Genomic DNA, 24,513 nt, shown 5'->3' with positions numbered 1-24,513 from the left:
TTCATCATCCCAATTCATGATGAGAAAACTGAGGCACAGAGAAGTTTTTCACTTGCTCAAATGAAAAAAAGTCAAAAGAAGTTTTAACAGAATTGGGATTTGAAACCAGGCAATCTGGATTCAGAGTCTGAAATTTCAGAGTCCAGAAAGAGACAAGTGTGCTAAACCCACAGACAGCACTCCCCTGTCCATAGATAAATCCTCAACATAAAATTTAGTGAAGATGACTAGAAATGAAAGACAGAATTATATACACTTATTTTCAACTAGTTTCCTAAATTTTCTTGTGCCGTTGTTGGATTCCATTAGGATGAAGGTGATCACTGTCATTCAAACCTTTGATTTGTTTTGAGAGTCACTGAGGCTTTGATTTTTTTTTATGAAGGTATTCTATTATTATGACTTCTCCATTTTGTTTTCCTACATATAGTAAGTTCTACCTGACATGGTAAACTGACTTATTTATTTCCCTCTCTATACCAGATGATGAGTTGAAGTTTAGAGAAATGTGGATTACAATTAACTATTAAGGTGCAATTTGTGAAATGATTGGTATCATCATCCAAATAACTCATGGACAGAATTTTCTGTAGATTTCAGGTTATATTCTGGAATTATCTCTGGAATTTCTTTTTAACATGAAATTGTTTTTGAATTGCTTAATCATGAACTCTTAGTAATTCTTTTGGGGGCCGGCCTGGTGGCACAAGCGGTTAAGTGTGCGCGCTCTGCTGCGGTGGCCCTGGGTTCACCAGTTCGGATCCCAGGCGTCCACTGACGCACTTCTTGTCAAGCCATGCTGTGGCGGCGTCCGATATAAAGTAGAGGAAGACAGACATGGATGTTGGCTCAGGGCCAGTCTTCCTCAGCAAAAAGAAAAAAGAGAGGAGGATTGGCATCATATGTTAGCTCAGGGCTGGGCTTCCTCACACACACACACACACAAAAGTAATTCTTTTGCTCCCTATTAAGTATTTCAACTAAAAGGTAGAAATGAAAAATTATCACAGCTTTGAGTAAACAAACAGTCTGGAAACTACATGGCCCATGGGCATTTAAAGAAAGATATAAAAAGGAATTGTGTTTCTTTTCTTAAACACATCTCCTGATTACAATTAAGCAGTCAAATTAAAAATAAAGAAGTAAAAATAAGCTAACACAGGCATAGATAAATAAATATTCCTGATGCCCATTCCTAGGAGGAGTTGTGTTTCCAAAATGGTTATTTTTCCAACAATATTTTTAACAATTATGTGATTTTTTTCAATTGTTACATGAAGAGTCTTAGTTTTGGGGGTTATTGATTAGAAGAAAGTGACTTAAGTTTAAAAATTACTTTTTTGGAACATATTATATTAATTGTTAAATGAATGCATTATTGACTGAATAAACAAGTTTTTTTTAATAGGCTAATTCTAATGCCAAAGAGCCAATTATTTGACTCGGATTAACATTATTCTAAGCGTATATAGTACATATTTTTCTCCATGTTGCTTCTGGCATTTGCTTTATTGGGCTAATGTTGAAATATATCAGATAACAGTCTTTAACAAGTATGTGAATAAGGAACCGGCAAGGCTATAATAAACCAAAATATGAATTGACATGGAAAGTCCTGAGCTAAAACTAACTGAATATGCCATTAAGATTCAGCAAATTTAGAAATGAAACATAAAACCAGACTGCAATTTCTTTATAAAGAAAGAAATTATAAATAGCTTCATAACAAAATAAGTTCTAAAAGCTATATGTTAGTAAAAACTGGTTTGAACTTTTTATGACAGAAAATATGCAGAGAAAGCATATAAATAATAAATAACAGGGTTAAGTAAAGTTAATGGAAAATTTCAAGTGCTTGTGATTTATCTTATATGTGTGTATTGATATTTTGCAATGAACTCTTAGGAAATAGCTTCCTATAAATATGGCTCAACTTAAAAATGAATCTGAAGTATGTTGAGGATGGCTGATGTAGAAAGGAAAAAACTTTTTTCCTCTATCCATCTTTGAGTTATTGGCTGGGACCCTGTAAATTAGACTGATAAAAGACAGATTAACAATAAAAAAAAAAACTCAGAAGTTTATTAGCACATGCATCATGAATACATGTGGGAGAACTCAGCAATGAGTAACTCCAAGGCGTGGTTAGAACTCAGGCTTATATAGCATCTTAGCAAAGAACAATAAATTGGTAGAGAAGTGACAAGACAAAGGAAAAGGACTTTGAGTTTCTAGGGATGGCAAATTGTGAGAAGGTAATTATATAGGAAAATGAATAGAAGATAGGGCTAGTTAATAAAGTTTGTGCAGGTCCATCATGGCAGTTGACTTTCTATATTCCTCATGGCCATAAAACTTCCCTGGGAAAGAGACTTATCGCAGTCCTCATTTCTCAGAAGTTTATGCTTTTAGTCATAAGGGAAACTCCAGGAAAGCTTCTTTCTGTATCTTTTGAAATTCAAATGCCTTCAGTTCAAAATAATTCTTATGCTAAAGTGGCATATTTTTGAGGTACCATATTTTGATTCTCTTGGAGGGCTATCTTTGGAGAATTGGAATCTGAAAGATTTTTTTGTGTGTGTTGACTTTGGATTTAGATTATCCATTTAATAATATTAATAAAACTTCAGATGTTTGTATGAAATAGTCATCATGTAAACCAAAATTTAATGTAAAAGAAGTGGAACTGTGATAAAACTCATGCTGCATTTTTAAAAGGGAAATGTGATGTAACATGGTAACTATCGTTGACAATATTGTACAATGAAATTTGCTAAAAAAGTAGAACTTAAGTGTTCGTACAAAAAATAAATAAGTAAAAAATAAAAGGTAAATGTGGAAGGTAACAATTTAACCATTGATCTGCTTCTAATTTAACCTGTAGTTTAAATACATTAAACAATAATGTATCAAACTATTTGAGTAGTCATAATTCACAATTACATATGCACATTTATGATATACCTTTATGAACATTGCAGATCTTAAAGTAAACCACAAATATAAACAATGGATTAAAAATATGTGCACATCTATAAACTTTTTGATATATTAAAATTTAATTAAATTCTCAGTTTTACAAGCTAAAAGACCTTTAAACTACACAAGATGTTTAATCCAGAGTTCATATTTATTTTCAAAGATTTCTAAATACTAGCTTGGGCATTTAAAAGTTTTCAGGGTAATTAATTTATATTTGTTGGTTAAAATGGCTTTTTTGAATTCATAAATTGCCATCTATTAGTGTTAATCTATTGCACCTTAATAAGTTTCTTTATTCCTGTAAAGAAGAGAATGAGAGCTAAATTTAATTAAAGTACAATACAACCATTATCACTTAGGAGCTTCTAATCTCAAAGAACCTATCTGACCAAGGACTACACTCGCCAACATGTTGTCTCTCACATCCTAGACCAGCAAATTGCAGTTACCTTACAACTGGGGTATCAGGGAAGGAAATTTCAAGTTCACTCCTCATGGAAAATAAACTTAGAAATTCCATTCTTCAGATTGAAAAAGAAAAGAAACATTTGGTATTATAGAGTGATGGCAAGGTTGTGAGGAAAATAGGCCCTCCAGCTGTTGGTAGGAATGTAAATTTGACCCAGCCTTCCCACTTCTAGAAATTCATGTAAAGAACAGCAGGAGTGTAAAGATATATGCACAAAGATTTTCAATGCAGCATTTTGTTTTAACAGCAAAAAACAAGAAATAACGTATTTTCCATTAATAGAGGAACTACTTAATAATTACAGTTCATTCACACAATGAACTGTTCTAATGTCATTAAGAAGGTGTGAAAAAGAAATTCATATGAAGATGAAATTTTAAATTCATACTTTGAATCCTCTCTCCACTGTGAAAAACACATAGAGGTGATGATAAACTATAGTGGAAGAAAATGAGAGAGATATAGCCTTATTAACAAACAAAGTATATCTCTGAAGAACAGATATAAAACAGAATAACAAATGGTGAGCTGCGTTGAAACTGAATGCCTGATTGGGTTGGATATGGAGGCCAATAGAGATACACAGATGTTTAGATCTCAGGGTTAGTGGGAAATAAAGCTGTCCCACATGAAGTTGGGAACTGGAGGCAGGCTCACTGCTAGAAACCAGAGAATAGAATGGGACTCCTTTGCTTTTGAAAGGAAAATTAAAAAAAAAAAATTGCTGCTGGTTGCTATCTAGGATGGTAGTTAAGTGAAGTTGTGTGCCTAGAGAGATGGGAAGACATAGGCAGGGCAATCAAGCCAAGCCTCTGGCTGGCTTAGAGACTGAATCTGATAAAATTCCAATATCATACTGCAATAGAATCCCACAAAAAACAGATATAAGATATATTTCTGAACCAAGAGTGCTGGAAGAATGGGTTGGGCTGGAGTGGAAGCAGCAATACCTGTATTTGGGGGCAAATAAATACATAGAAAGAAAATCAAAAACTCCTATCCAAGGTGAGATTGCAAACCAAAATTCTAAAATACATGAAGAAAACTCTTTCTAATAAAACCAGCCATCAAAATCAATCATTGTAAAATGACTTTACTCAAGATTAAATAAAAATGAGATAACAAGTCTTTAAAAAAAAGCATTTAAAATAAGTATATTTGAGATCCTCAAAGAGAAAAAGTAGAAAAGAGTATCCCTGAAATGAACAAGAATATATATGCATAGGTAGATAGATAAATGATATATAAATATAGATATAGATATAGATGACAAACAGAATAATTGTAATAGGAAAAGGTGGAGAGTGAGATGTATTAGATTTGAGAATGAAATATATCAACATGAAATTTAAAATAAATTCTAGACTGGACGCAGAGAAAGTGAATTGAAAAATAATAATATATTCACCCAGAAAGCATCACAGAGAAAGAAAAATTAAAAAGTAAGAATGGGCAGTCAAGATACATGTTTGGAAGGCTACAACAGATACCCAAAGAAATTCCATGAGAGAATATAGGTACTGATAGAAAAAACAAACAAATAAACACACAAACAGAATGGCGAAGGTTTCCCTGAGTTGAAAAACTTGATTCCTTGTAAAGAAATACGTTCAGACTTCTGGGTAGAATTAATGAAATTAACTCAAACCTCTATAAGTCATTTTGAAATTGCAGAACATCAGATATTAAAACTACCAGAAAGAAAATTAGATTATCTAAGAAGACATTAAGAAATGCCACAAGATTATGGAGTAATTAGAAGCTAAAGCAAAAACACTTTCCTGCTAGTATTCTATACCCAGCTAAAATGTTATTCCATATAATTTAGACATACAAAGTGTAAGGCATTTTTCCATGTAAAGCCTCACTAAGAAAATTTTTAGAGCAACAAGAAAATAGAATTTAATGAGAGACATAAATTTAAGGACCAAAATAAAACATTGCTGAGACTAAGAAAAATATATTTTAATGATAAAAATGCAATCTTCAATAAAGGCTTTGCAGTCTTAAATATCTTACATTAAATAACGTATTATCAAGTTTTATACAGCAAAACTTACAGAAACTATGATCAGAAAACCATATTAGGAGCAAGAAATTTTATTCACTTATGAATAGTTAAGCATAATGTAATATAAGTATATAATTAGCATAATTAATTATATAATTAAGTATATAATTAATAATATAATTAAGTATACTATAATATAATAATAATTTCACCCATGAAAAATTAAGTGGAAGAAAAATAAAAAAGAACGTAGAAGATCTAAAGAATTAATGTTGAAGTCAAATTAATAAAGATATAACTCTATTCGTAGAAGGCAAAAAATAAACCTTCCTTTACAAGGCTTATGAAATATATTTTTTTTAAATGAGCATTTATTGTCACAAACAACTTCAATAAATTCCAAGAAGTAGAAATAATACAGGACCGACCCCGTGGCTTAGCAGTTAAGTGTGCATGCTCCGCTACTGGCGGCCCAGGTTCAGATCCCAGGCACGCACCGACGCACCACTTCTCCAGCCATGCTGCAGCCACATCCCACATACAGCAACTAGAAGGATGTGCAACTATGACATACAACTATCTACTGGGGCTTTGGGTAAAAAAAGGAGGAAGATTGGCAATAGATGTTAGCTCAGAGCCAGTCTTCCTCAGCAAAAAGAGGAGGATTAGCATGGATGTTAGCTCAGGGCTGATCTTCCTCACAAAAAAAAAAAAAAGAAAAGAAAAGAAATAATACAGACAAAACTCCTTGATCATAGTACAAAAAACAAAAAAATCTAGTCATTATAAAGAGTAAAGCTCCCTTCTACTTGAAAATTTAATGATAAAATATAAACACTCTTTATCTGAATTCTAGAGGTAATCAAACTGAAATTATAGAACTTGTAGAATATAAAGATACATACATATCAGGACATATGGAATATAAGCAAAGCATTGTTCAAAGGAAAAATTCATAACTTTATAAGTTTATATGCAGAATGTCTCAAAACTCAGTGTATTTTTAAGCTTTAACAACTTTAGAAGTATAAATGCTATAAAATTGCAAAAGACATCATTTGAAAGCTTATTTTTAATATATAGTATATAATATATAATATTTTATTTTGTGAATCTTGAACAATAAATTTTTAAGTTTTTCTACTACTTTGACATCTTCAATTAGAAGTACTGAAAAAAATAATATTAAAATGCTTATTGAAAGTTTACAAATTGTGTGTAATTAAAACTCAATTTACAAAACTATAAGAAGTTTAAATAAACTTTCAAATGATTTTTATGCTTGTAGCATTTATATTTCGAGAGTTATTAAAGATTAAAACTGCTCTCAGACTTTTGAAACACCTGTATTTACATTAAGAAATTAAAAATTAAAAATAAATTATTTAAAAATATGTAGTAGAGAGAGTATTCACCAATTCTCCTTGCACATTACTATATTTCTCAATTCTCTTGTACTTACCTTGGGGCCAGGTAAGTTCTAGTTCTAGCCAATGGGCTGTTAGTAGAAGTGACTACAGTAGTCCCCCCGTTATCCACAGTGGATACAGGCATACCTCATTTTATTGCACTTTGTTTTATTGAGCTTCACTGATATTGCATTTTTTAAAGGCCCTCCACCAGCACAAAGATTACGACTCAATGAAGGCTCGGATGATGGTTAGCATTTTTTAACAATAAAGTATTTTTTAATTAAGGTATGTACATTTTTTTAGACATAATGCTATTGCACACTTAAGAGACTACATTATAGTGTAAACATAATTTTGTATGCACTAGGAAACCAAAATATTTGTGTGATTCACTTTATTGCAATGTTCTCTTTATTGCGGTGGTCTGGAACTGAACCCCCAATATCTCTGAGGTATGCTTGTACATTCCAAGCCCCCCAGTGGATGCCTGAAACCATGGATAGTATCAAACCTTATATATACTATGTTTTTTCTTATACATACATACCTATGATAAAGTTTAATTTATAAATTCGGCAGAGTAAGAGATTAACAACAATAACTAGTAATAAAATAAAACAATTATAATAATACATTGTAATAAAAGTCACCATAGATTTTAGCAACCTCAGCATATGATTTTTTTTTCTTTCCTTATTACACTGAGAACTTTCACCTTTTCACTTAAAGGAAGAACTTGACGGCTTCTCTTTGACATATCCAAATTGCCAGCATCACTACTCTTGTACTTTGGGGCCATTATTAAGTAAAATAAGGGTTACTTGAACACAAGCACTGCCATACTGAGACAGCCCAGCTGATAACCAAGATGGCTACTTAGTGACTACTGGGTGGGTAGCACATACAAGGTGGATGCATTGGAAAAAGGGATGATTCACTTCCTGGGCAGGACAGAGCAGGACAGCAAGAGATTTCATCATGCTACTCAGAAAAGCATGTAATTTAAAACTTATGAATTATTTCTGGAATTTTCCGTTTAATATTTTCAGACCACGGTCAACCACAGGTAAGAGAAACCGCAGAGAGTGAAACCACAGATAAAGGGGGACTACTGTACTATATCACTTCCATGCCAAGGCAGTTAAGCTATAGTGAACTTCCTCCTGCTGTTTTTTCTCCTGCTCCAGTGACCTTTTAAACTGGATCTTTTTAAAAATCAGTCTAGAGGGCATATGTACAAGTTGGAGGAAGGCTACCTGACCCTATAAAATGTTATGTGAATAGGCAATGAACTTCCTGTTGAGTTAGACCACCAGATTTCAGAGTATGTTACTGCAGCATACCTTATTCTGACTAATGCAACATTTAGCTGAAGAAGTTAGAAAATAACAACAAAACAAACCAAAGGAAAACAGAAAAACAGATTAATTTTTTTTAATTTAGAAAAAAGAAAGAAAAATAGCATAATTTGAAGATTCAAGAACTAGGTTTTTGAAAGAATAACTAAAATTTCTAATACATTAACTGACCTAATAAAGAAAAAGCATTGAAAGTGCAGTACATAAAATGAGAATGGAAAAATAATCACAGATGCTGAAGAAATTGTAAAAATTAAATAAGCTACTATGCAGCATCGTAGAAATGAATTTAAAAACCTGTATTAATAAAATCATGTACTAGAAAAATATACATTAACAAAATTAACTCTAGAAGGAAAAAATAGGCAATTTATTTTATAAAAATAGAAAAAATGATCAATATTTTTCCCCTCTCACCATTCCATCAAAATCTCCAAATCCAGTTGAAAAATTCTACCGGCTATTTAAGGGACATTGTCATAATGCTGTTTTATCTTCTCCTGAACATTTGAAAGGAATAAAAGCTTTTAAGTTATTCTTAAGCAACATGATATTGATTTTACAACTCCAAAAGTTAGCACCTTTCCTACACGCAAAAATTACAAACCATCTCTCTGATGACCATTACTACCATCATTCTAGACGAAACATGAGCAAATCAGCAATATATTAAAAAAATAATTCACCATGACAAACACCACCCTCCATTTAAAAACAAGCATGGTCCAAAATGGGAGAAGAAGCAATAATATAGAACAATATAGACAGTTAATTTAGAGTAAACTGGGAGAAATACTGGCAACACAGACCGCAAATAATTAGATGCCCTAATACGTAATAGCTCTTTGAGATCATTTTTAAAAAGACTAACAACCCATATAAAGGTGGGCAAAGTTTGTAGAAAAAGAAATACAAAAGGCTCTTAAGCATGTGAAAAGAAACCAATCTCACTCATAAAAGAAAATCAAAACTACAGTGGGATTACATTTTTTTCAATATGAGATTGGTGATTATTAACAAAACCAATAATACGCTATGTGAGTGTGAGTAGATGAAGCAGAATGAACCTCTATGAAAGGCCGTTGGCAATATGTATCAGTGTTTAAAATGTGCATACACTTTCACCCACAATTCCACCTCTAAGAATTTATCATACAAATATATTTAGTGCGTTTGAGGAGTGATATGTACAAAGATATTCATTTAAAGTTTTTTTTAAGATTTAAATAATGTGTTTAATAAGCTTAAGCCAATAGATGTATAGAGACCCTTAACATGCAGACCAAACTCACAAAATATTTTCAAATTTACCATACATTAGGTTCTAAAAAGAGTCGTAAAATTTTCAGTAATTGACAATTTATAGAAAGTATTCTCCATACACAAAAATCAAATTAGAAATCAGCATCAGGAAGGTTAGGAAGTCATGCTTGAAAACTAAAATCATACTTCAAAATAATCAATGGATTAATAAAGAAATCATAATACATATATTTAAATATCTAGAACTGAGTGAAACAGCATGTACTACACAGTAAAATTTCTACCAGGACTTTTTTTTTTTTAAAGTAGACTTCATTTTTTAAAGCGGTTTTAGATTCACAGTAAAAGTGAGTGGGAAGCACAGAGAGTTCCCTGATACCCCCTGCCACCCTTGTACACACAGCCTCCTTCACTATCAACATCACGTAACAGAATGGTTCCTTTTTTACAATCGATGAACCTGCATTCCTACACTGATATATCATCAACACCCGAAGTCCATAGTTCACATTAAGGTTCATTCTTGGTGTTGACAAATGAATAATGATATGTGCCACCGGAGTACCATAAGGAATAGTTTCACTGCCCTAAAAATCCTCTGTGCTCTGCCTGTTCATCACTCCTTCCCCCCAACACCTGGCAACCTCTAATCTTTTTCCTGTCTCCATAGTTTTGCCTTTTCCAGAATGTCACATTGTTGGAATCATACAGTATACAGCCTTTTCAGATTGGCTTCTTTCCCTTAGTAATATGCATTTAAGGTTCCTCTGAGCTTTCCATGACATGATAGCTCATTTCTTTTTAGCATTGAATAATATTTCATTGTCTGGATATACCACAGTTTATTTATTTATTTTTTGTTTATTTTTTGTTTATTGCAGTAACATTGGTTTATAACATTGCAAAAATTTCAGGTGTACATCATTGTACTTCTATTTCTGCATGGACTACATCATGTTCACCACCAAAATACTAATTACAACCCATCACCACACACATGTACCGAATTATCCCTTTCACCCTCCTCCCTCCCCCCTTCCCCTCTGGTAACCACCAATCCAATCTCTGTCCCTATGTGTTTGTTTATTGTTGTTATTATCTACTACTTAATGAAGGAAATCACACGGTATTTGGCCTTCTCCCTCTGACTTGTTTCACTTTGCATTATACCCTCAATGTCCATCCATGTTGTCACAAATGGCTGGATTTCGTCGTTTCTTATGGCTGAGTATGGATATACCACAGTTTATTTATCCATTCACCCACTGAAAGACATCTTAGTTGCTTCAAAGTTTTGGCAATTATGAATAAAGCTGTTATAAGCATCCATGTATAGGTTTTTGTGTGGACATAAGTTTTCAACTCATTTGGGTAAATTCCAAGGAGCATGATTACTGTATCATATGGTAAAAATATGTTTAGTTTTCTGAGAAACTGCCATACTATCTTCCAAAGTGACTGTACAATTTTGCGTTCTCACCAGCAATGAGTGAGGAGTTCCTGATGTACCATATCTCTGCCAGCATTTGGTGTATCAGTGTTTTGGATTTTCACCAGTCTAGTAGGTGTGTGGGGCTATCTCATTGTTGTTTTAATTTGTATTTCCCTAATGACATATGACATTGAGAATCTTTTCTTACATTATTTGCCACTAAATTGTTTTTAATAGCTAAATATTGCAAAAAACCTAAGTAGGCCAAAATAGGGCGCTATGTGCAAACATTATGGTATACCCATACAGTCGAATTCCTTGCAGTAATTTTAAAGAATGGAAATCACTATGAGACACTGACATGGACATTTCTCTATGATTAAGTGTTGAGTGAAAAGTGAAGGAATACAATAGTGAGTATAGTATGTAATATTTGTTTAAATAAAAAGAAAACAAATAAAAGTATATTCTTTTCTATAATAAAAATATTTCCAGAAGGATTCACAAGAAACTATTGTCAATGTTTGTCTCTGAATAAGCGGAAAGGGTGGCTAGGAAAAAAGAGTGAGAATGTGTTATAATTGTACAGTCTCCTCTTTAGATTGACTGTCTTTCCAAGAGTGGTGATGGATTGGTGCTGACTTATATACCTTTCACTCTAGATTCCACTGGAAAAAGCAATATACATTTTCAACTCAGGTCCCAGGGCAGGGTTAAGAGTTAAGGATGAAGTGGTCTTTAGCAAAAGAATGTAACAAAACTAACTGACACACACAGGGATTTAACTCTGACAGTGGTTTCATAAACATCATGTTCTATTCTGATCCTCTGTGTAATGAAAATCTGCCGTTCTTCGTGAATGGCAAAGTGTTATTCTTTTCTGTGTATAGATTGTTTTGTTTTCCTTCCCTATTGTTGTATTGGTAAATACAAAGTGAAATGTGAATTTAATCATTGTTTAAAATCAATCCAGGCTGGCCCCGTGGCTTGGCGGTTAAGTGCGCTCGCTCCGCTGCTGGCTGCCCGGGTTCGGATCCCAGGTGTGCACCGACACACCACTTCTCCGGCCATGCTGAGGCCGTGTTCCACGTACAGCAAATAGAGGGATGTGCAACTATGACCTACAACTATCTACTGGGGGTCTTTGGGGGAAAAAAAAGGAGGAGGATTGGCAATGGATGTTAGCTCAGAGCCGGTCTTGCTCAGCAAAAAGAGGAGGATTAGTACGGATGTTAGCTCAGGGCTGATCTTCCTCACAAAAAAAAAAAAAAAAAATCAATCCAGATAATTAAAACCAAAATATCCTACAATGGAATAGTGATTTTGTTATAATTATATGATAGATTGTGTAGGAAGAATTTCTAAATACAAGACTTTTTTTTTCCTTCCTGTAACCAACCCTATGGAATACTTTTATTTATTTCTGATGAAAATAATGTGGTGAGCTCTCCTTTGTCTATGTGCTGTAAAGCTAACAAAATACTTTGTGTATTGCTTCTTATGAGCCTTGCATATTTTTGTTTTGATTCCTCCCAGTGGCAGTTGTAAACCTTTTTGCAGTATACTCACTCTTCTCTCCCTTCAGTCTTGTATCTAAGGAAGGATATACCCTCCATTTTGCCCAGATGGACTCTTCTCTAGATATTGATTCTGTGACCTCCTACCGCCTGTGGGACCTTAGTCACTCTTCTTGCTTATGTCTTTAATTTCTTTTTCTACACTAATTTTTTTTCCTCTCTATACATATACGGAGTCCAATAACCTCAAAAACATTTCTTTGATTTTATTAAGCTTTTCCTGTCTTCCTCCTTTGCTTCATTAAATCATCTTGTGTAGTGTTCCTAGATGTCTTATCTCTCACTCATTTCTTCTTTCTTTGCAATCTAACATGCTAGCCCTACTTTTGATGGAAATTGCTGTTTCAGTAGTCACCAGAAATGATCTTTCAGTCCATGCTCTTCTCTGGCTTAAGTCCTGCTCTGCCATTCAGTGACTATATGAATTCAGGTAAATTACCAAACCTCTCTAAGTTTCAATTTCCTGATCTGTAAAATAGAGATGATAGTAATCGTAATAACCAATAGAATGTACACAGTATGAGCTTAATAAATGATACCTTCAACTATCAATATTGTACATTGACTTCTTTCTCTGTAACACCTGACCTTTCTCTGCAACACATGTCCTCTCCTTGAAACCTTTTCTTATGAATTCTCTTATTGGATTGTCCTCTATACAGTTACCATTTAGATTTCTCTTTTTATTTCACTTTCCCTTGCCCTTTTTCGTCTGCCTATCATTTATGTATAAATTAAAAATGTTCGTTGAATGCATAATGTGTCTCAGGAATTGCATAGATTTTTCTCTTAATTTCTCTGTTTTGTTCCTTCTCATCTTTGTGCAAGGTGTCCCTAGCAATCTCTTCTGTTCCCAAAGTTGCAACCATCACCTCCAGGTAAATGCCTCCCAAATTTCTTGCACTGAAGTTAACTCCATGCTTCAAACCCATTTTTTCCAGTACTATGCTACACATCTCACTTTCTCTCCAAAGCCAGAAATTCTTCCTCATTTCTCTATTTCTGTTAGAAACATCTTCAATCCCCTCAACATTTGGATTTAAAGTGGAAAGTATCTTGTGACACTCCTGACTTGTAATCATTTTCCAGGTCCTACTGATGCTACCTCTACAATTTCTCTACCATCACCCATTCCATTCTTTCCACTCACATATCACAGCCTAAGGTTAAGCCTGCATTCTCTCTCATTCAGACCTTTGTGTGTCCTACTGTTTTTTCCCCTGGCAATTACTAGCTTCAATCCATTCTACACACAGCTTTGGCTTCCTCTTACTTCATAAGCTGTAACCTGAGCACACAGTTTCTCAAAATTTTTTAATGCCTCCCTATGTTGTCTATAAGATTGAGACCCTTCTTGAATTAGCAATCAACATTTCATGAACTGTGGCCTCAACCTGTGTTATTATCGCTTCTGGAACAAGTCCCATCCTTTCCTGCCTTTATATGTTTACATAGAAGTTGCATCTTATGTGTAGGTTGTATTCAGCAAATAAAGCTAAAAATGCATGTGTTCAAAATTACCACTGAAAAGCATCCCTAAAACTCAGTATACATGGTTCTGTGAATATAGTTCTGATGAAAATTTGTACATATAACCGTATTATTAAAATAATGTTTAGTTTAAAATAAAGAATACATATACATAATAGAATTTTACAGTGGATTCACATAGAAATAGAAGAGAGACCAAATTGAGGAAGAGTTAATTTACTTTCACCATCTATGCCCTGACACATTCCCCTTGAGTAGCATGAGTAATCACCATGCTATCGAATTATCTCTCTCTCTCTTTCTTTTTTACTTGCTTTTTGCTTTGCAGAGGGTATATATTTGAATATTAAGACAGTATACATAAGGCAGGTGTCTATATGAAATGCTTTTTTTCTTGTGTCCCTACGAAATATTCACTGCCATCATTCAAAACCCCTTTCTAAATAACATCTCAGTAAAACTTGTTCTCAAACTTCCAATCATACATATTTTCTACCTCCTTGAAATTCCATAGCACTCTGTCATGGTTGTATGGCTTTTATCTTTTTCTTTTTTATGTGTTCAATATTAGAACGTTTGTCAAAACTAGAGTTATTGCCTCACAAGGTCAGGAGTTTGTCTTTCCTATCTTTCTACATTCTTCAGTAGCAGGTAGGCACATAGTACTCAATAAATATTTGCTAAATTGAATTGAAGCCAAACATTGTTAGAGAAATAAATATGTATGTGGTATTAAATGTTAGTAGTGTAAAAATTAAAAGAAAGATTGCAATTTAAAAAGACATTGTAAATATATTACTGAATAAATCCATTTGGATTTTCTCAAAGATTCACTTCTCTTCATACCCATATCTTTAGTATTAACTGTTAGTCATATCCCCAAACAGAAATTATCCTGTTATAATGTGTTGTCTTTAATAAGATAAAAGCAATTCAAGTAGTTTATATAATTTTAAATCTATATTTTTAATGACCAAAACAGTTTAACAGAGAAAAGGGAAACTCTAGAAGAGATCATATAAATTTATTTTGGGAAAGCAGCACATTTTCTAGGGATTCCTAGAAAAACCGCTAGTTTTCTATAGCTATTGACTTTGTGGTGACTTTTAACCTAAACAATGTATTTCAAGGTAACACAAATCAAAATAGCTCTTGTAATATCCTGAGTGTGTGTGTGTGTGTGTGTGTGTGTGTGTGTGATTGTACTAGCTGTCATGATACCAGTGTGCTGATTTTTGTTATTTCTGTTTGTTGTTGCTGTTGTTACTTGGCCATTCTTATTCTCTTTGCTCAAAGGGCAAAAGTACAATTTCTATGAGTCTAGCACGCATAGTTATCAAGTTGAAAACATCATTATAAATAAATCAGAAAATATTATGTAGAACTCAACTTGATAATAACCACCTAATATTATTTTCAGCGTGTAATATATTTTAAAAGAAGAATTAGTAAAGACAAAATGTTTTATTTGGTTATTTGAACTTTGTGCACATTTTTAAAAAATGTATTTTTAAAGATTTTGGCTTTTTAGATGTTGGATATTTATAATTTATATAACACATTTTAATATTATTAATCTTTATTTTGTTTTAATAATACCAATTTGACCTAAAATATATTTAATAATACTAATTTGAGCTAATAATACTAATTTGGCCTTGTATTTTATATATAAAGGAGGGAGCTTAAACAAGGAAATCAGAGAGATGGTATATCCAATGACTTTACCACGTAAGGATTTGTCTTGATATGAATCAAGTGAAAATCAACGTTCTGCAAGCATACTTACTGAGGTCATTCGCTTTTGGGTTTTACCCAATTAATGGTCATGAATTAGAAATTTAATTAAACTTATTATACCTAATGTACCCTCTTATCTACATTTTCGTAAGCGTTAAAACCAAACAAATAAGAAAGGGAAAAGCAATTAAGCGTCAAACATCCCCTGCAAGATCAGTGGGAGAAGGGAACTATTTAACCTCGTAAATTTTATCTAAGTTTTGTATTCATATTTATTCATTTATCTGGTAACATAACCTGCGTTAAAGTTATTAATCATTTGAATAAGATTTTTCTTTACCTTTTCCAGGCAGCATTTAGGTCAGGAATGACAAATAGGTTTTACTGCTACTCTGACTCTAAAAGATTGATAGCGATTTATGGGCCAGGTTTGTTGAAACAATTCTAAGGTCATTCTGGAGTCAATGGTTAAGAATGTCGTGATGGATTAGAGATGTCTGGGGGAAAAAGGAAGTTGCATCTTGATTTACCAAACTAAAAATGGAAATTAGTATATTATTCTTGAACTCTCCCTTCATTCTATTATACTTGTAGATGATCCCATACAATTTAATACTTAAGTACAGGATGTCATATTTTAGACTACAGTTATATGTTATGCACTGATCTTGTCTTGCTAACTAGATTACAAACTCGTTGGTGACAGGGAAAGTCTTATGACTTTCTTGTATTTCCTAAAGTCCCTAGGAAAGTGTAAGGCACAGAGTAAACTCAACATAGAATTTTTATAAGGTATCTGTAGAAACAAGAAGACTATGGTACATGCGTATACATTTCATCTTCATCATTTTAAAAATGAGCTAGTATTTTTTTGAAAAGTTATGCAGAAATATGGTAGAAGGAAAATAAAATAGCACAAAAGAATTCAATGAAAAATCTCTCTCTCTCCTACTCCAGGTTTCAGTCTTCCTCACCAGAGTCAATCACTTTGATGGTTTCCTGGGTAGCCCTCCAGAATAAATTCATGTAGAGACAAGATTTCCATGTACTTATATTGATATATGTATGGAAATATAATCATAGATATTGGTAAACAGATAAATCCCTTTTAACATATAAGAAAGCCTATCACACATTCAGTTCTACGCCTTTTCTATTGACGTGTTTTGGAGGTTGTTTTATATTAACTTATGTAGAATTATCTCATTCTTCCTCACTCAAGCATATAATTTCAATGTATGGATGCATTGTAATTGATGTTGCCAGTCTTGCAGTGATGATTATGTTGTTACCAGGCTTTTGTTAATATATACAAAGCAGCAACACATATCCTTGCATATGCATCTGTGTGCATTTGGGCAAATACATTAATGAAAAAAAATTCTAAAATTAGAATTACTGTGGTGAAGAGATGATGCATTTTTCATTTACCAGATTTCATAACATTGCCCTTCAGAGAGATTATCCCAATTTGCAGCTCCGTCAATACTGGAGCTGTTTCTTAAACTGTTGTTGAATTTTTCTTTATGTTATCCAACTTTTTGATCTTAATCTATCTGATAGAGAAAAAATGGTATCAAATTGCTTTTTTTAGTTGACTTTTTTAATTGAGAGATATTTTAAACATGTTATGTTTATAAGCCATTATTGATTCATTGTGAATCTTGCACTTGAATTAGATTATTGATCTTTATCTTATTGATTTGTAAGAGCCTTTTGTATTTTAAAGAAATACTATATGCCCTTTATAATGTAATATTTTTTCTAGTTTATTGACTGTTGACTTTGTATATGAATTTTATTGTTGCAAGATGAAATCAAAAATATTTATGAAATTAAGTTGATCAATTTGTCCTTTATGTTCTCTGAGTTTGTGTAATGACCATTTCAAGTTTTTATTTTAATATCTATTTTATTCTAGAATGTTTTTGGGTCTAACATCATTATTTTAAAATGCTTACCTCTTTGGTCTATCTAGAATTTATTTTGGTGTAGGGATCAAGTAAAGATTCAGCTTAATTTTTTTCCTCTGGATGGCTAATCAATGATCTTAACATCATTAATTTTGTAATTCATTTTTCTCTACTGTATTTTGAGTTGCCAATTTTTTGTATATTAAAACCATATACATAAATGAGTCTAATTCTGATGCTCTATAAATCTATATCTATAAATTATTGATATATTTATTGATATTCTGTTATAAAATATTTTAACTACTGTTACTTTAAAAAACTTCTAAATATTTGGCATAGACAGTTCCTAGTCATCAATCTAAATCTAATTTTTTTAGAAGAATTCTAATGATATTTGCAATTTTATTTTCTTAAGTTTAGGATATGCTTATAGGATTGCAATAATATTGCTTAGTGTTTTATTAGGATTGTATTAATTTGGGAAAAATAATATCTTTACAGTGATAAATCCTGCTCTCCAAGACCAAACTATATTTTTATTCAAAGCTTATTTTAGTTTTCTTTGTAGACTTTTTAAGTTTCTCCATATAAATTCCATACAGTTCTTGTATCATTTAACCCAAAATACTTTGTTTTATGGTGGATTTTTTTAATTGGTCTTTTCTCCTACTATATTCTCTTTGAATATATGAAATCCATTGATTTTTGTATAATTTTTGAAACTAGCTTTGTTTGAATTGTTAGTTTCTTGTAGTTCTTATTTAGTTTTTATTGATTTTATAATTATATGATTATATTAACTGCATGCTCTTTTCTAATTTTATACCTCATTTCTTTCTAATGTCTAATTGCATTAGATAGTATTTTTAGAACAATATAAAATAATAACATTATTAAATTTATGATATTAAGGCAAAAGTTTACATTTTCTCAGTTTATATCAAATTTATTAATGAAGTTTCCATCAATTCTTATTTTAAGAGTATTTTTATCAATAATTATTGTTGAATATTATCAAATGTATTTAAATTAACTATGGAACTGATCGTTTATGTTTTTTCTTATTTGATCTATAATAGTATGGATAATTATTAGTATGTTTCTATAAATGAAACATCTTTTCACCAATATTTAAATTATTTTAAAATTTAGTTGCATTTAAGGTTGAAGAAGACATTGAAATACATAATGACTCTTAGACATATACAATCTAATATTTTCCGTTTCCCTTTTATTTCCCCCACTCATTTTTATGAGATATTGGTATGTAGTCAGCCAATAAGTAGTATTTATCTTTAGGTACTTTTTAAAATTCACATTACACCTTAACACTGTATAATATAGGAAAGATAACTAATTAGGGAAAAAAATGCAAACAATCTGGAAAGGAGGAATAATTTGCAATGAAAAAACGGTGTACATAGACAATGATCATTGCTTTCTATTCATTGCACATTGTTACTTTTGAAATATGCTGGCTAAAAATATTATTTTATTTTTTTTCTTTCAAAGTTAATAAAGAAAAACATATTTCTATAAATTCTGTCTGTGTATACCTTGGCTACCAAAATGTTTAATAACATTTTATATTCTTTTATGAAAAGGCCTCTGCACATGTCTAGGTGTGAGGAGTTGAGGTGTTGAGGTTGTAAACGTAAATAGAAGGACATCTTCTGTAAAAATAAAGCATTTACTTAAATTTAGGGCTGCCAAAACACTGATAGCTTTTACCTAAATTTAGGACTCTGAGAGGGACTTATATACAAACTTATCTCTAAAGTTTGGTTTTAAAAGTAGTGTAATTAAATTTTCAATTAGTCACAGAAATTCGTTTTAATACGGTAAAACAATAATTTGAAACCAAAGAAAATATCAAGGCTTTAACACTAACAGCACTTTAACAACCAGGGCAAGAATTATTCAAATGCTGTCATGAAAATAAACCGTCAAACTATCAGCAAATAGATTTCTTGCTAAAGCCAAGTAATTCTGCTTCTGACTGAAGACAGTCAGGATCACTCATTACAATGACTTAATTTCAAAAATCAAATGCATGCTGTTTCTATTTTTTTAAGGGAGATGCATCAACAAAGCATGGGTGTGTGATGGAGATATCGATTGTGAAGATCAATCAGATGAAGACGACTGTGACAGTTTCTTGTGTGGACCACCCAAGTACCCTTGTGCTAATGACACTTCAGTCTGCCTGCAGCCAGAGAAACTCTGCAACGGGAGAAAGGACTGTCCTGATGGGTCTGATGAAGGCGATCTCTGTGGTATTGCACGTCTCACTGCATTTGCTTCTCTCTGGATACCAGAACCTTTTAGTCCACTTGCCGATACTTATTATAGTAGCATTCGTTCCTTCCATCCATTCCCTTTAAATCCAACTTTTAGCATTGAACCCTATCTGCATTTTTCAGGCACTGTAAGTCTATAAAAAAATTTAAATATGATCAGAAATTTTTGAACATAAAGCAGAAAAGGCTAGCCTATATCCAACTAACTTAACAATTGTATAGCTGTGCTCATCATTTATATCTCTGGATGGTCAATCCTGTTCCCACAAATTAATTGATTATTTTTTGTCAGTGAGCCCCTCAGAACAAGAAAACCTTGTTGTTTCTGATCTATGGGATGAAATTTACTACCACCCAATGGATTTTGACAGGCTTTCTAATCATTACAATAGAAATTGTTTTTTAGAAAGAGGAAAGGAAAAGACTGGATAATGAAACCAATTGAATATTACTCAACTTTTTATAATTTTCTCTGAAGTTCTTAGTCTTCGTGTATTAGCATTTTTTAGTGTGCTTTATCTACTTAAAATGATGATTGCAATCTGATAGATTTTGAGTTTTGAAATCACTTTTGACTAGCCATCTCTTGATGCCAACCGGCACATATAAAGAAAATTACATTTCCCTCTCTGCGGGAAGATCAGATTTAGCAGGAGATTTTTAAAATATGTTTTCTAGATAATACAGAAGGTGACATCAATAGAGTAATGAAGAAGAATTTACAGAATGATAAGAACAACAATGAGATGACTTGAGGCTATGAGAAAATGACTTTAGGAAATGATGAAGCTGCCTGATTGGAAGTAGGAAAGACAACTACATTTAAGCCTAAAGTTATCATATTTTGATCTGAATTGAGCATTAATAGCATACTGAGTGATATAAAAAAGACTTATTCTTTTTTAAATTTATGTAATAAAATGTCCTTTCCTCCAAAGAGTCTGTGATTCTATAAAATAACCTTGAAACAGTAAAAGCAACAATCTTCATTCAGTGATGCTAAAATTTAAACAAGAAGATTCAAACAAACAAAAAACATCTAAAATTAAACCAAAAAAAATTACAAATAAAATATGACAGACTTCGTTTATCTGTATATTCACTTCTTTCTCTCCTAGCTTGTTCTTCTTGATGGAATAGGTTGGTGGCTGGACCTATCATGAAAGTTTTAAGAGCAATTCTAAAAGAAAGAAACCATCAGTGCTCTTAAAATTGAAAGTGTGTAATTATAGAAAAAAATCGAGACTTTAACAAGTTTAAATTTTATTCTTCAGTTACTTCAATTAAGTCACCTAGGCAGGTGGCTTTATTTCTTAAAATGTCAGTTTCCCCCTAATAAAAATGGAGATAATGATATCTATCAGGAGATCATGGTAATAATGCCTGATGCCCCACAGGTATTGGAAGAAATTAGTGCTTTTCCACCTTTTTCTTCACCCTTTGGGTTAAATGAAATAAATAAAAGGCAAAGAAGAGAAAATACATCTATTAAGAAAAATGAAGAGAATGGTATGAAAGCACAGCCTTAGTTTCCTATCATCTGCTCTCTGAATTGGGAAAGTAAAAGAGAAAAAGAGATTTCTTCTGAATTCATTTCTTTGTTTACTTCAAGCCTGAAAATCACCTCTTGTTTATCGAGCCACTGTATTCATTGTCTAAGGCGTCTTGCTCAGACATTTCAAGAGATTACAGAGAGTGGAAGACGTTGCACTGAAGCTGAGTATGGAAGTACCAGAGAAGATGAAAAGACATTCTTACCCTGACTGCAGCACTGTGGCATATTCAACTCACACAGGCGGCTTCACCTGGCCCTTTATGAGGTGAAGTTGACGGAGAGTTAGAGCGATGAAAAACAAAAACAAATATGTCAGGAAACTGAATTGTCCTCTGCGGTTCTCCTTTTCTTGCCTGCTTTTATGTGCACCGTTGTACCGTCAGCTCAGTAGATGGTATCCTTCTAGTCAATACTGGTACCCGCAGAGAAATAACACCTTGGTCTCATGTTTTCAAGCCCTTCTCCCATCGGTTCTAGGTTAGATCCTGTCCAGGAGTGTTGGTTTATGAGCGCTGCATCAGTGGGCGTAATGAATCCTTTGCCCAGTGGACATAAAAAATATACCAAGTGAATGAACTTTAAATAATTGGCACGGATTGGCTAGTAGCTAGGAAATGGCTTTTAGAGAGAGATACCCAAAGTTGAAAGGGTTTTTTAAAAATGCTTTGCTGCAGATGATGAAAATGTAGGGTTTACCCTCTTCATGTCTACACCCTCCAAATAGCTGTATCCACAAAAGCTGTTTTTTCCCACTCTTCTGCCCTGCCCCCTGTTAAAAAAGAAACAGAGATTGATTCGTGTCCTGTCCCTCAATACTTATAAAATTCATACAAAAATATCTTGTATGAAAATGATTTATAATCTGTAGACTTAATATTTGGGAGATATTTTGAGATGTAAAAATCCCATCCTTTGGGTTGTGGGGGTTTCTGTTTTCTCCAAATAAATCTGATCTATAAAGTTGAAAAAACGAAAAAAAGGAGAAATCAAGAAGGTAAATCTCCTAATCCAAGTTAAGAGATTATTTTTTGGGGGGATTTATAAATAATTTCAAGAGAAAAGAGATAGGCACTTAAGAAACAAGTAAGAAGAGACCTGAATCATTCAAGAATGGAGTTAATCCTCATTGATCCTTGTTATAAGGCTATGTGAAAGATAAACAAAGATGGACACTGGTTAAAGTGATAAGGATAAATTTTATTCAGTAATAACTATTGCAATAAGGAAGAGTGTCCTGCATGAACTGAAATCAACTTCACTGATAAAAGACTAGAAAGTTTTTACAAGCTGGAGTGTGCTAAAGGAAAGGCACTTAAGGGGTGTTAAGGGGGTTTGGTCCATGTGACTAGGCCATCTGGGTTTGTTAATTGGTGTTTTTCCCAGAGCATCTGTAGTTTTTATAAGCCAAGGTTGAGGACTACTAGAAAAAGGGCTCACAGGAGCCTGACTACAGTTTGGTGAATGAGAGAGTCTTTGTCAGCTATAAAAAATTTAAAAAGAAGTTACAAGATTTAATGACTGGATTAGGCTTAAGGAAGAACTGACAAGGCACTAGCTATGCAAATATTGGCATTAAATTTATATATTCAATTTTAGATTTCAATGTGAGTTTTGTTTATCCTAATAATCTATGACTTAATTCCACAGATAGTGTCAGAAAGAGAGGCTTCAGTACTGAGGTAACAGTTATATTTGAAATAAGCTAAAAGCCTGGTAACTTTTTTTTTTTCTCCTGCTGGGTGTGATGACATTTCTTTACAGTAAAGCTCTTGAAAAATGTCAATTGAACTAAAATAGGTCGAATACTTTGAAATGACTGCAGTTTTGAAATGATTATGATTACGGGTGAACAAACATATTTGGAGAAACCAAGAAATGAATCTATTTTTTTTTCTTCTAAAATAATACCAAACTTGAATTGAATTCTTATGGAAAATGATTAATGTAATCATTTCCATTTCTTATTACTGTGACTTCTTTTATGGTGACAAATAATATAAAGAACAGTTGACCCATATAGAAATTTAAAAAGTATAGAAAATATTTTGAAAAGCCTTACATTTCAGCCCAATTTCTTTTTTTTTTTTAATTTTTTGTTTATTGCAATAACATTGGTTTATAACATTGTAAAAATTTCAGGTGTACATCATTGTACTTCTATTTCTGCATAGATTACATCATGTTCACCACCAAAATACTAATTACAACCCATCACCACACACGTACCGAATTATCCCTTTCACCCTCCTCCCTCCCCCCTTCCCCTCTGGTAACCACCAATCCAATCTCTGTCCCTATGTGTTTGTTTATTGTTGTTATTATCTACTACTTAATGAAGGAAATCATATGGTATTTGACCTTCTCCCTCTGACTTATTTCACTTTGCATTATACCCTCAATGTCCATCCATGTTGTCACAAATGGCTGGATTTCATCATTTCTTATGGCTGAGTAGTATTCCATTGTGTATATATACCACAGCTTCTTTATCCATTCGTCCCTTGATGGGCACTTAGGTTGCTTCCAAGTCTTGGCTATTGTGAATAACGCTGCAATGAACACAGGGGTGCATGTACCTTTGCAAATTGGTGTTTTCAAGTTCTTTGGATAAATACCCAACAGTGGAATAGCTGGATCATATGGTAGTTCTATCCTTGATTTTTTGAGGAATCTCCATATTGTTTTCCATAGTGGCTGCACCAGTTTGCACTCCCACCAGCAGTGTATGAGAGTTCCCTTCTCTCCACATCCTCTCCAACACATGTTGTTTCCTCAGCCCAATTTCTGAACTGGATAAATTTCCATAGACAGCAGAAAATATTTGAGGTACATAAGTAAATATTACTACGGTTTGGTAATTCTTTTTTAGCATGTCTCAAAACACACCTAATTAAATAGGCTTTGAAAACTACTCACAAATATTTTTAAAGCAAAGAAAGAAAAAGCTTCTTCTGGCCTTACAACTAGGTACTTAGTACATAGTAATAGGTAACAGTGTGGTTGCAAA

General features: G+C 32.7%; 1 protein-coding gene across 5 annotated transcripts in view; it reads left to right on the top strand.

The window, feature by feature from the left end:
* LRP1B (LDL receptor related protein 1B) overlaps window positions 1-24,513 on the top strand; it is a 1,862,264-nt gene that overhangs the window by 1,175,757 nt on the left and 661,994 nt on the right. For all 5 annotated transcript variants that reach the window (XM_087435122.1, XM_087435120.1, XM_087435121.1 and 2 more), the window contains exon 23: window positions 19,727-19,927. In XM_087435122.1, the coding sequence (XP_087291248.1) occupies window positions 19,727-19,927 (201 nt within the window). The remainder of the gene's footprint in view (window positions 1-19,726; window positions 19,928-24,513) is intronic.

Source organism: Ceratotherium simum, chromosome 9, assembly GCF_057802395.1.
Source record: "Ceratotherium simum simum isolate JZ-2026a chromosome 9, ASM5780239v1, whole genome shotgun sequence".
NCBI classification, from domain to species: domain Eukaryota; kingdom Metazoa; phylum Chordata; class Mammalia; order Perissodactyla; family Rhinocerotidae; genus Ceratotherium; species Ceratotherium simum.
This window is presented reverse-complemented; position numbering and strand designations above follow the sequence as displayed.